The sequence below is a fragment of the Chlorocebus sabaeus genome, chromosome 6 (genome assembly GCF_047675955.1).
Source record: "Chlorocebus sabaeus isolate Y175 chromosome 6, mChlSab1.0.hap1, whole genome shotgun sequence".
Taxonomy (NCBI): Eukaryota; Metazoa; Chordata; class Mammalia; order Primates; family Cercopithecidae; genus Chlorocebus; species Chlorocebus sabaeus.
This window is the reverse complement of record NC_132909.1, coordinates 8,371,121-8,383,172: the sequence shown is the minus strand read 5'-3', so window position 1 is coordinate 8,383,172 and position 12,052 is coordinate 8,371,121. Positions and strand designations below refer to the sequence as shown.

The window sequence follows — 12,052 nt, the reverse complement described above, 5'->3', positions numbered from 1 at the left end:
GTGAGTGGGAATTCTGGGGTAGATGGTTAGGATGGGGCTGGGAATTCTGGGGTAGATGGTTAGGATGGGGCTGGGAATTCTGGGATAGTTGGTTAGGTTGGGACTGGGAATTCTGGGATAAGTGGTTAGGATGTGAGTGGGAATTCTGGGGTAGATGGTTAGGATGTGAGTGGGAATTCTGGGATAGGTGGTTAGGTTGGGACTGGGAATTCTGGGATAGGTGGTTAGGATGTGAGTGGGAATTCTGGGGTAGATGGTTAGGATGTGAGTGGGAATTCTGGGGTAGATGGTTAGGATGGGGCTGGGAATTCTGGGGTAGAATTTTGGGTGACACTGAGAATTTGAGCCGGGCCAGAAAGCACAGTGTAAGCTTCACTGGTCAGGTCCAGCCTCCTCTGTCCTTTGAGGAGACCGAGACTCCAGTTGTCTCTGCTGATCTGCACACTGGGGGAAACTGAGGCACGGATCTGAGGCCTGGCTGTTGAGTTTGGGGTGTGTGGGTCCAGGGCAGCATCCAGCTGACCCATTGGCTTCCCGCAGGATGCCCTGCACACGTTCCCACAGCTGCAAGTGGAGCAGAGTGGGGAGGGCTCCCCAGAAGAGGGGGCTGTGCGGCTGCGGCCCGCCGGGGAACCGTACAACCGCAAGACGCTCAGCAAGCTCAAGAGGAGCGTGGTCAGAGCCCAGGTGGGCCCTGGGGCCAGGGCTGGGAGTGGGGAGTGTGGCGGTGTGTGCGGAGGGAGGAGAGGGGCTGCCCAGCGCCGGGCCAGAGGGGCTGAGGCATCTCCACTCCTACCCAGGAGTTCAAGGTCGAGCTGGAAAAGTCGGGATACTATACGCTCTACCATTCACTCCACCACTATAAATACCACACCTTCCTGCGCTGCCGGGACCAGGTGAGCCCCACCCACAGCACCCATTGCCCTGGGATTCCAACCCTTGTGACCTCCTCTCGGGATCCGAGGGTCCAAGCCCAGCCCCATCCTGCCGCAGACCCAAGAGTTCTATCTTGGACTTAAGGATGCAGCCCCCAGCCCTGGTCTCCCTGGGACACTGACATCTGACACCCCAGGTCCCAGCCCCTTCCCTCCCCAGAGGCCGCTGTGCCACCCTTCCCAGTGCCGTGTTTGACCCCTGCAGACCCTGGCCATCGAGGGCGGCGCCGAGGACCTGGGCCAGGAGGAGGTGGTCCAGCAGTGCATGCGGAACCAGCCGTGGCTGGAACAACTCTTTGATTCCTTCAGTGACCTGCTGGCCCAAGCACAGGCCCACAGCCGCTGTGGGTGACCCCGCCCCAGCCTGTGACGGGGGCGCCTCCTCCATGAACCAAGAACTGGGACAGAACCGTGTCCTCAGGAGCTAACCCCTGGGCTCCGTCGCCAGGAAAGGGGGTCATGGGTCAGGGTGTGTCTGTGCTGCCCCCTCCAGGGCAGGGTTCAGAGTCCGACTCCCCCCTCTCCCGAGCCCCCTCCACTCCCTCCCCATTCCTCCCACTGTTCGGTGTACAGAGAAATTATTTATATATATGTATAAATGTCTATTTAGTAACGGTTTCCCTCTCCCCTTGCCCCGACCCCCCCTCCACAGCCACAGCCCCCGCCCCCTCCACCTTGTACATAATGTATAGGAAAAGTCTATGTATGGCTGGGGGGGGTGGGGTGGCTTCAGAGAGCTGGGGGACCCCTTCCCCCCAAGTCCCCCCTGCAGGCCAAGATCTTTGCTAAAGGCCATTCCCTCCCCAGGGCATTTGGCGTCGGGTGGGAGGGGAAAACGCATCTTGTTAATTATTTTTAATCTTATTTATTGTACATACCTGGGGCAGGGGGCTGGGGAGGTGGAGAGGGGAGAAGGGTCCCCTCTCTCTGCCCTTCCCACTCCTTTTCTACGGCGATTTGTCTGTGTCTGGCCCCCACCCGCTGCCCCCCACCCTTGTTGTCTGGATGTGGTTCTATTTTTTATCGGTCTCCTTTCCCCTCCTCCCTGTTCTCACCCCCTCCAACCCGCCCCCTGCTCCCACCACCCTTTGTCTCTTGCTCTTTCTTGGGCTTCTGTACAACTCAACTTGTATACACTGTGTACACACAACCAGCCAAACGAAAACCCAACGGCAAACACTTTACCGGCAGGCTGGAGTGCCTCTGTCCTGCGGCGCTGGGGTGGGTGGCAGTGGTGGCACGGGCAGAGGGTCTGGAACAGGGCTTTCCTAGAGCCCTGGGCAGTGGGGGGCCTGAGGCTGGCATATGTTCTGTGTCCCCACACAGCAAAGTATCCCACCCTGAAATTTAATGACTTCAGACAACACATACTTATCATTGGGGGGTTTCTTTTGTTTCTTAGCTAAAGACAGGATTTCGCTCTGTCACCTGGGCTGGAGTGCAGTGGTGTGGTCACAGCTCACTGCAGCCTCCAACTCCCTGGCTCAAGCGATCCTCCTGCCTCAGCCTCCCAACGTGACGGGATTATAGGCAAGAGCCACTGTGCCTGGCTCTGTGTTCCTTATGTTACCCAGGCTGGCCTTGAACTTCCAGGCTTAAAGGATCTTCCTGCCCCAGTCTCAAGTAGCTGGCATTACAGGTGCATGCCACCACACCCAGCTCAAATCCTGTGGGGTTTTTTGTTTTGTTTTGTTTTGTTTTTTTGAGACAGAGTCTCACTCTGTTGCCCAGGCTGGAGTGCAGTGGTTCAGTCTTGGCTCATGCAACCTCAACCTCCCCAGTTCAAGCGATTCTCCTGCCTCAGCCTCCCAAGTAGCTGGGATTACAGGGGCCTACCACTACATCTGGCTAACTTTTGTATTTTTAGTAGAAACGGGGGTTTCACCATGTTGGCCAGGCTCGTCTCGAACTCCTGACCTCAAGTGATGCGCCAACCTCAGCCTTTCAAAGAGATTACAGGTGTGAACCACCGCACCTGGCCTCAAGTCCTGTATTGAATCCAAATGAGCAGTTTATGGTACAGCACTCTCGGAATTCCTCAAGAGCTTGTAGAAATGTAGAATCCGCACGGGCAGCAGACGAGGAGAGGGCAGGTCGAATAGGACTGTTTCCCTTCCTCCCACCCTTAAAGGAAAAGATGGAGAATCTCAGGCTGTTGCTCCGATCTACTTGATCAGAACCCACTTTTTAGTAAAATGCCAAGAGGATTCTCAAGCACATTCAAGTTTGAAGAACAGTGTTCTAGAACAAGAAGGTTAAAAATGTGCAGGTTGACTGGGTACGGTGGCTCACGGCTATAATCCCAGCACTGTGGGGGACCGGGGTGGGTGGATGACTTGAGGTCAGGAGTTCGAGACCAGCCTGGCCAACATCGTGAAACCCCGTCTGTACTAAAAATACAGAAATCAGCTGGACGTGATGGCATGTGCCTATAATCCAGCTACTTGGGAGGCTGAGGCAGGAGAATTGCTTGAAACCAGGGGGCGGAGGTTGCAGTGAGTTGAGATCGTGCCATTGCGCCACTCCAGCCCTGGTGACAGAGCGAGACTCCATCTCAAGAAATAAAAAATGTGGAGGTCAACCGGCAATATTTCAGAACCCGGCCTATGAAGCAGTGAACAGGCTGTTGTCATTCTAGAGCCTAGATGGATGGACCACCAGTGTTCCAGAACCCTGGCTTAGTCCGTGGGTAGGGCCCCAGTGTGAGATTTGAGGGGGGAACATCAGCATTCCAGATGCCCTTTTAGGTGAGATTGAGGAAGAACCCTCATCGTTCTAGAATCTTGAGTATTGTTCCAGGGGTGTCCAAGGAAAGAATACAATCATGGGTTCTTTGTGTCTGGTTGGACCAGTAAAGCCCCTTCCTCATCCCTCTTTTTTGTTTATTATGAGAAACAAACTAAAAACCATGGCTTCAGGCTGCTAAAAGACTGAAACAGAACAACAAAATAAGGTGGGTTGGACAAATTTGGACTCCAGACCATCACATGTTACAGTTTTTTGTTTTTTGTTTTGGACAGAGTCTCTGTCACCCAGGCTGGAGTGCAGTGGTGTGATCTCGGCTCACTGCAAGCTCCGCCTCCCGGGTTCACGCCATTCTCCTGCCTCAGCCTCCCAAGTAGCTGGGACTACAGGCGCCCGCCACCACTCCGGCTGATTTTTTTTTTTTTTTTTTTTTTGTATTTTTAGTAGAGACAAGGTTTCACTGTGTTAGCCAGGATGGTCTCGATCTGACCTCGTGATCCGCCTGCCTTGTCCTCCCAAAGTGCTGGAATTTCGGGCAAGAGCCACCACTCCTGGCCACATGTTACAGATTTTAGAGCCCTGGTTTCAGACTAGAGGATGGATAGTAGCATTTGAGAACCATAATGGGCGAGTCAACAATAGACCTTGAGGCCAGGCGCGGTGGCTCACGGTTGTAATCCCAGCACTTTGGGAGGTGGAGATGAGCTGATCACCTGAGGTCAGGAGTTTGAGACCAGCCTGGCCAGCATGGCAAAAACCCTGTCTCTTTTTTTTTCTTTTTTTTTTTTGAGACAGAGTCTCGCTCTGTCTCCCAGGCTGGAGTGCAATGGCGCTATCTTGGCTCACTGCAACCTCCAACTCCCAAGTTCAAGCGATTCTCCTGCCTCAGCCTCCTGAGTAGCTGGGATAACAGGTGCATGCCACCACTCCCGGCTAGTTTTTGTATTTTTAGTAGAGATGGGGTTTCACCATGTTGGTCAGGCTGATCTTGAACTCCTGACCTCGTGATCTGCCCGTCTCAACCTCCCAAAGTGCTGGGATTACAGGCATGAGCCACTGCACACGGCAAACCCTATCTCTCTTAAAATTACAAAAATTAGCCGGGTGTGGTGGCTTGCGCCTGCTACTCAGAAGGCTGAGCAGGAGATTTGCTTGGGAAACTGAGGTTGCAGTGAGCCCAGATCGCTCCATCACACTCCAGCCTGGGCAACAGAGTGAGACTCCATCTCAAAAAATTTAATAAACGATCATGAACTTTCTAGAATCATTGAGTTAAGAGGGCTGAGTACAAACCATTATTGTGCTTGAACTGTGGCCTGTAGGGGTGCAGCCTTTGATGGGAAGCCACACACTCAAGGTCCTCGACGAGGCTGTCAAACTGAGGCCAAATGCCAGGTGAAAGTGGCTCATGCCTATAATCCCAGCACTCTGGGAGGCCAGGGCAGGAAGATTGCTTGAGTCCAGCCTGGGCAATATGGTGAGACCCTCATGTCTACAAAAAAAAAAAAAAAAGTTAAAATTGAGGCCAAAGGATTGGCATTGTCCCAGGTCAGAGTTCCAGGATGGAAAGTGGGTGGAGTGTTCTTTTTTTTTTTTTTTTTTTTTTCGTTTTTGAGGCAGAGTCGTTTTGTTACCCAAGCTTAAGTGCAGTGGCATGATCTCGACTCATTGCAACCGCTGCCTCCTGGGTTCAAGCCATTCTTCTACCTCAGCTTCCTGAGTAGCTGGAATTAAAGGCACGTGCCACCATGCCCATTTAATTTTTGTATGTTTAGTAAAGACGGGGTTTCACCATGTTGGCCAGGATGGTCCCTAACTCCTGATCTCAGGTGATCTGCGCCTCGGCCTCCCAAAGTGCTGGGATTGATTAGGGGTATGAGCCACCGTGCTTGGCCTGGAGTAGTGTGTTGTGAGCGTGGACAGTGAGGTCAGGAATCATCCCTTTAGGGACAGAATCACCTTGTGGTTGGCCTTTGGTATCCAGCTGCCCAAATTAGAATCCCAGCTGCAGCACTAACCGGGCAGGTTGGGTAACAGACCCCATCTTCACCTTTGCCATCTGTTAAGTGGGCTTTTGTCAAAATGAAGGAAGACAACCAGTTTGGATCACCTGGCCTGCAGCTCCTGTGACCTGTAGCAGGAGATCTAGAGAAGCTTAACAGAGGTCCACGACATGACAGAAAAGGAAGAGAGACAGAGAAAGATAAAGATGGAGATATTGGCCAGGCATGGTGGCTCATGCCTGTAATCGCAGCACCTTGGGAGGCCAGGGCGGGTGGATCACCTGAGGTCAGGAGTTCGAGACCAGCCTGGCCAGCACGGTGAAACCCTGCCTCTACTGAAAATACAAAAATTTGTCGGGCATGGCCGGGTGCCGTGGCTCACACCTGTAATCCCAGCACTTTGGGAGGCCGAGGCGGGCAGATCACCTGATGTCAGGAGTTCAAGACCAGCCTGACCAACATGGAGAAGCCCTGTCTCTACTAAAAATACAAAATCAGCTGGGGTGGTGGTGCATACCTGTAATCCCAGCTACTTAGGAGGCTGAGGCAAGAGAGTCGCTTGAGCCCGGGAGGCAGAGGTTGCGGTGAGCCGAGATCATGCCCTTCAGCCTGGGCGACGAGCGAAACTCCATCTCAAAAAAAAAAAAAATTGGTCGGGCATGCTGGCAGGCGCCTGTAATCCCAGCTACTTGGGAGGCTGAGGCAGAAGAATTGCTTGAGTCTGGGAGACGGAGGTTGCAGTGAGCCAAGATCATGCCACTGCACTCCAGCCTGAGTGGCAGAGTGAGACTCCGCCTCGAAAAAAAAAAAAAAAAGATGGGGATATCAAAACCTGGAGAGCTTTAGAATCGTTGCTAGGGTCTGCCAGAGCGCAGGGGAGGGGAGGAACCGAATACATAATTTTTGGCACTAACAGTGCCTGGGGAGATGCCAGTCTTTTCGCTGTTGTCTGTTGATCTTTGGGACACTGTTGGCTGTAAACCTTCCAAAATGGTCTGCCAGTTGTGTGGAGCATTTGGGGGCAAGTGGTAACTTTTGTCACATTCTCAAAGTGCATCTTGGTCCTGCTAGAAGCAGGGTGCCCCAGCCAAGAAGTTGGCCCCATTGGGCAGTGTAGGAAAGACTCCGACCCTCCGCAGGGGGCGTATGGATGGTGAGATCTGGGAAGAGAGATGTTGGCACAGGACTCCTTCCTGTTGGGGGTGCAGTATCCGCAGCTGGGGCTTAGGTGGAAGTGTCAGAGCTTGTTTGGAAACTGATTGAAACATTACCCACCCTCTTGCCCCACCACTCCCCATCCAGCAGGGGTGGACCCCTGGTGTGCAGAGGTCCTAGCAGGGAAGAGAGCCAACAAGTGACATAGTACATCCGAGCCGTACTTTTTCCCAGGGAAGAAGGTTGAGAACAGGCCAAAGGTTCTGTGATAATAGAACCCGGAAAGGGATATTAGCTAATCAGTGTTTTTGTTTTTTGTTTTTTTTTTTTGAGACAGAGTGTCGTTCTTGTTGCCCAGGCTGGAGTGCAATGGCACGATCTCGGCTCACTGCAACCTCTGCCTCCCGGGTTCAAGCGATTCTTCTGCCTCAGCCACCCAAGTAGCTGGGATTACAGATGCCCACCACCACACCCGGCTAATTTTTGTATTTTTAGTAGAGATGGGGGTTTCACCATGTTGGCCAGACTGGTCTCGAATTCCTGTCCTTAGGTGATTCGCCCGCCTTACCCTCCCAAAGTGCTGGGATTACAGGCGTGAGCTGCTGTGCCCAGCCCGCTAATCAGTGTTCTAATCCGGGATACAGAGGGACATTCATGGTTCTGGGGCAGAATGGAGAAGTGTCGGCCAGTCATTGATGGTGAGCACTTAGTATGCGCCGGGCTCATTCCTCCTCTGCAATCGTCTCCTTTAGCCTCGCACTCACCCTGTGAAGTAGCTTTGTATTTGCCCCCATTTTACAGATGAGACTGAAGTGGCAGAGCTGGATTTGAATTCAGGCAGCCTGGCCTTGCAAAGGCCATACTCCACCCTAGGACTAGGAAGCAGGTTCCAGGATGGGTGTGAGTAGAACCTTCAGGGATCAGGGCCCGGGGCACAGGGGGCAGACGGTTGACTGCTAACAGGTGGAGCCTCAAGTTCAGGGCATGGGGACATCTCGGTTGAGGGTTTTAGCGTGGCGTGTTGGGTAGGGCTTTAAAGATGGCCGGTCACACAGGCTTGGGAGGTAGGTGGACGGTAGTCTCCAGTTGACTTCAGCCTTCCAGGGTAGCAAATAGTGCACAGGACTGCCCCTCACCCCCACCAGAGCTTAGGTGGGATGGGGGAGAGCCTTTTTTTTTTTTTTTTTTTGAGGTGGAGTGCCACTCTGTCACCCAGCCTGGAGTGCAGTGGCCGGATCTCAGCTCACTGCAAACTCCGCCTCCCGGGTTTACACCATTCTCCTGCCTCAGCCTCCCGAGTAGCTGGGACTACAGGCGCCCGCCACCTCGCCCGGCTAGTTTTTTGTATTTTTTAGTAGAGATGGGGTTTCACCGGCTTAGCCAGGATGGTCTTGATCTCCTGACCTCGTGATCCTCCTGTCTCAGCCTCCCAAAGTGCTGGGATTACAGGCTTGAGCCACCATGCCTGGCGGGGGAGAGTCTTAAGTGTTCCCAGGCTGGGCACGGTGGCTCATGCCTGTAATCCCAGAGCTTTGGGAGGCCGAGGCAGGAGGATTGCTTAAAGGGAGGAGCTCAAGACCAGCGTGGGCAACACCACGAGACCCCATCTCCACAACAAAATGAAAAAGTAGCCAGGTGTGCGCTCACAGTACCAGCTACTTGGGAGGCCAAGGCAGGAGGATCACTTGAACCCAGGAGGTTGAGGCTGCAGAGTGGGCTACAGAGTGGCACCCTGTCTCAAATAAATACATAAAATGTTAAAAACGAAGGGCTCCTTGGGAGGCTGACGCGGGCAGATCACGAGGTCAGGAGATCGAGACCAACCTGGCTAACACAGTGAAACCCCATCTCTACCAAACAAAATACAGAAAATAGCCGGGCGTGGTGGCAGGCGCCTGTAGTCCCAGCTACTGGGGAGGCTGAGGCAGGAGAATGGCGTGAACCCGGGAGGCGGAGCTTGCAGTGAGCCGAGATCACACCACTGCACTCCAGCCTGGGTGACAGAGCGAGACTCCGTCTAAAAAAAAAAAAGAAAAAGAAAAATAAAAAGTGTTCCTAGGACACAGATGGGCTTTGGGCTTCCAGACTGAAGTGTGTCATCCACTTACCCACTGTGGCCTTAAGACACCCGACACTTCTGCTCCTTCCAGGACAGAATAGGGGGGTTGGATGGGGGGTGTCCACATTGACCCCAAATTGGATTTAGTGTTTAGATTCAGATGTCAGTGCCACTGGGAACTTTCTGGAACTGAGGACTTGCCAGACAGCTGCTTGGACACCATTCCACCCACCTGTCCCTTCTCGATATACATTGAAGGTGAGAGTGGGACAGGCAGGGTTTGTAGCAGTTGCTTCCTGTCTCTTTTTATTTTTGTAGACAGGGCGTAGCTATTGCCCAGGCTGGTCTCAAACTCCTGGCCTCAAGTGATCCACCCGCTTCGGTCTCCCAAAATACTGGGCTTACAAGCGTGAGCTACCACACCCAGCTGAGTTGCTGCCCGTTTCCAATGTCCTAGAACGTTCTATTGGAACGTTCTAGAAAGCACTATGCAATAGCCCACTCAGCAATGATAGGAATGTTGTCTATTTGCCCTATCTATTAAGATAGCCACTAGAGGCCGGGTGCGGTGGCTCACGCCTGTAATCCCAGCACTTTGGGAGGCCAAGGCGGGCAGATCACTTGAGGCCAGGAGTTCCAGACTAGTCTGGCCAATGTGGTAAAACCCTGTCTCTACCAAAAACACAAAAATTATCTGGACATGGTGGCACGCGCCTGTAGTCCCAGATACTCAGGAGGCTGAGGCAGGAGAATCGCTTGAGCCCAGGAAACAGAGGTTGCAGTGAGTGGAAATCCTGCCACGGCACTCCAGCCTGGGTAACAGAGTGAGACTCTGTCTCAAAAAAAAAAAAAAAAAAGCCACTAGCCATGTGTGACAACTGAGGTCTTGAAATGTTGATTTGACTAAGGAATTAAGTTTTATTAAAATATTTTTTTGTTTTTGGTTTTGTTTTGTTTTGTTTTGAGACAGAGTTTTGCTCTGTTGCCCAGGCTAGAGTGCAATGGCACAATCTCGGCTCACTGCAACCTCTGCCTCCCGGGTTCAAGCTATTCTCATGTCTCGGCATCCTGAGTAGCTGGGATTACAGGCGCCCACCACCGTGCCCAGCTGTTTTGTATTTTTAGTAGAGACGGGTTTTCGCCATGTTGGTCAGGTTGGGCTTGAACTCTCAACCTCAGGTGATCCACCCGCCTCGGCCTCCCAAAGTGCTGGGATTACAGGCGTGAGCCACCGTGCCCGGCTTTTATTTTTTTATTTTTGTTTATTTATTTATTTATTTATTTATTTATTTAGAGACAGAGTCTCGCTCTGTCGCCCAGGCTGGAGTGCAGTGGCCTGATCTCGGCTCGCTGCAAGCTCCACCTCCCGGGTTCATGCCACAGCTGGGACTGTAGGCGCACGCTGCCATCACCGGCTAATTTTTTGTATTTTTAGTAGAGATGGGGTTTCACCTTGTTAGACAGGATGGTCTCGATCTCCTGACCTTGTGATCCGTCCGTCTCGACTTCCCAAAGTGCTGGGATTACAGGTGTGTGCCACCGCCCCTGGCCGTATTTTTTGTTTTTTTGAGACAGCCTTTCTGTCGCCCAGGCTGGAGTGCAGTGGTGTCACCTTGGCTCACTGCAATTTTTGTCTCCCAGGCTCAAGCGATCCTCCTACCTCAGCCTCCTGAGTAGCTGGGACTACAGGCACGTGCCACCACGCCCAGCTAATTTTTGTATTTTTTTTTTATTATTATTTTTTTATTTTTTTTTTTTGAGACGGAGTCTGGCTCTGTCGCCCAGGCTGGAGTGCAGTGGCCGGATCTCAGCTCACTGCAAGCTCCGCCTCCCGGGTTTACGCCATTCTCCTGCCTCAGCCTCCCGAGTAGCTGGGACTACAGGCGCCGCCACCTCGCCCGGCTAGTTTTTTGTATTTTTTAGTAGAGACGGGGTTTCACCGTGTTAGCCAGGATGGTATTGATCTCCTGACCTCGTGATCCGCCCGTCTCGGCCTCCCAAAGTGCTGGGATTACAGGCTTGAGCCACCGCGCCCGGCCCTAATTTTTGTATTTTTGGTAGAGATAGGGGTCTCACTTTGTTGCCCAGGCTGGTCTCAAACTCCCGAGAGTTCGCCCTCCTCGCCCTCCTCAGCCTCCCAAAATGCTGGGATTGCAGACATAACCCACTGCAACCAGCCAAATTTTATTTAATTTTAATTTAGATAGCCACATGTAGCTTCTGCCTACCATATTGAAGAGCACATTCTGTAACTTTCTAGGGAAAAAAATTCCTTCAACAGATGTTCAAAGTTTATCCCAAGAAAATACTCATCAGGTCAAGAGATTGACACCATCCTGGCTAACACGGTAAAACCCCACCTCTACTAAAAATACAAAAAAATTTAGCTGGGAGTGATGGCATGCACCTGTAGTCCCAGCTACTCAGGAGGCTGAAGCAGGAGAATCATTTGAACCCAGGAGGCGGAGGTTGCAGTGAGCTGAGATCGCGCCACTGCACTCTAGCCTGGCCACAGGCTAGAAAAAAACAAAAACAAAAACAAAAACAAACAGAAAAGGGTAGAATTGCCCTGTTGAAGGGGGTCCAGGCACTTGGTTCTGCTTTTTAAATTCTTCTGCTCCTCCCCAAGCAATAGGTTCTAGATCTGAGGGTTCTAGGTGGAGGGAGGCTTTAGAACATGTGTGCCCTGAATTCATTCACCTTCCCAGAGTTCATTCCCCCACCCTTTTTTTTTTTTTTTTTTTTGAGACAGAGTCTTGCTCTGTCGCCCAGGCTGGAGTGCAGTGGCCAGATCTCAGCTCACTGCAAGCTCCGCCTCCCGGGTTCACGCCATTCTCCTGCCTCAGCCTCCCGAGCAGCTGGGACTACAGGCGCCCGCCACCTCACCCGGCTAGTTTTTTTGTATTTTTTAGTAGAGACGGGGTTTCACCGGGTTAGCCAGAATGGTCTCGATCTCCTGACCTCGTGATCCACCCACCTCGGTCTCCCAAAGTGCTGGGATTACAGGCTTGAGCCACCGCGCCCGTCCAACCCTTTTTTTTAAGAGATGGTCTCGCTATGCTGCCCAGGCTGGTTGAAAAGTCCTGGACTCAAGCGATCCTCCCGCATCGGCCTCCCAAAGTGCTGCGATTACAGGAGTGAGCCACAGTGCCCAA

General features: G+C 52.5%; 1 protein-coding gene across 1 annotated transcript in view; it reads left to right on the top strand.

Annotated features, from left to right (window-relative positions):
• Nucleotides 1–2,119, top strand: part of PRR12 (proline rich 12) — a 38,160-nt gene extending 36,041 nt beyond the window's left edge. The window contains exons 12-14 of the mRNA XM_007997574.3: nucleotides 541–687; nucleotides 801–896; nucleotides 1,141–2,119. Coding sequence (XP_007995765.2) covers nucleotides 541–687; nucleotides 801–896; nucleotides 1,141–1,287 — 390 coding nt within the window. The 3' untranslated portion in view covers nucleotides 1,288–2,119. The remainder of the gene's footprint in view (nucleotides 1–540; nucleotides 688–800; nucleotides 897–1,140) is intronic.
• The last annotated feature ends 9,933 nt before the right edge of the window (nucleotides 2,120–12,052 follow it).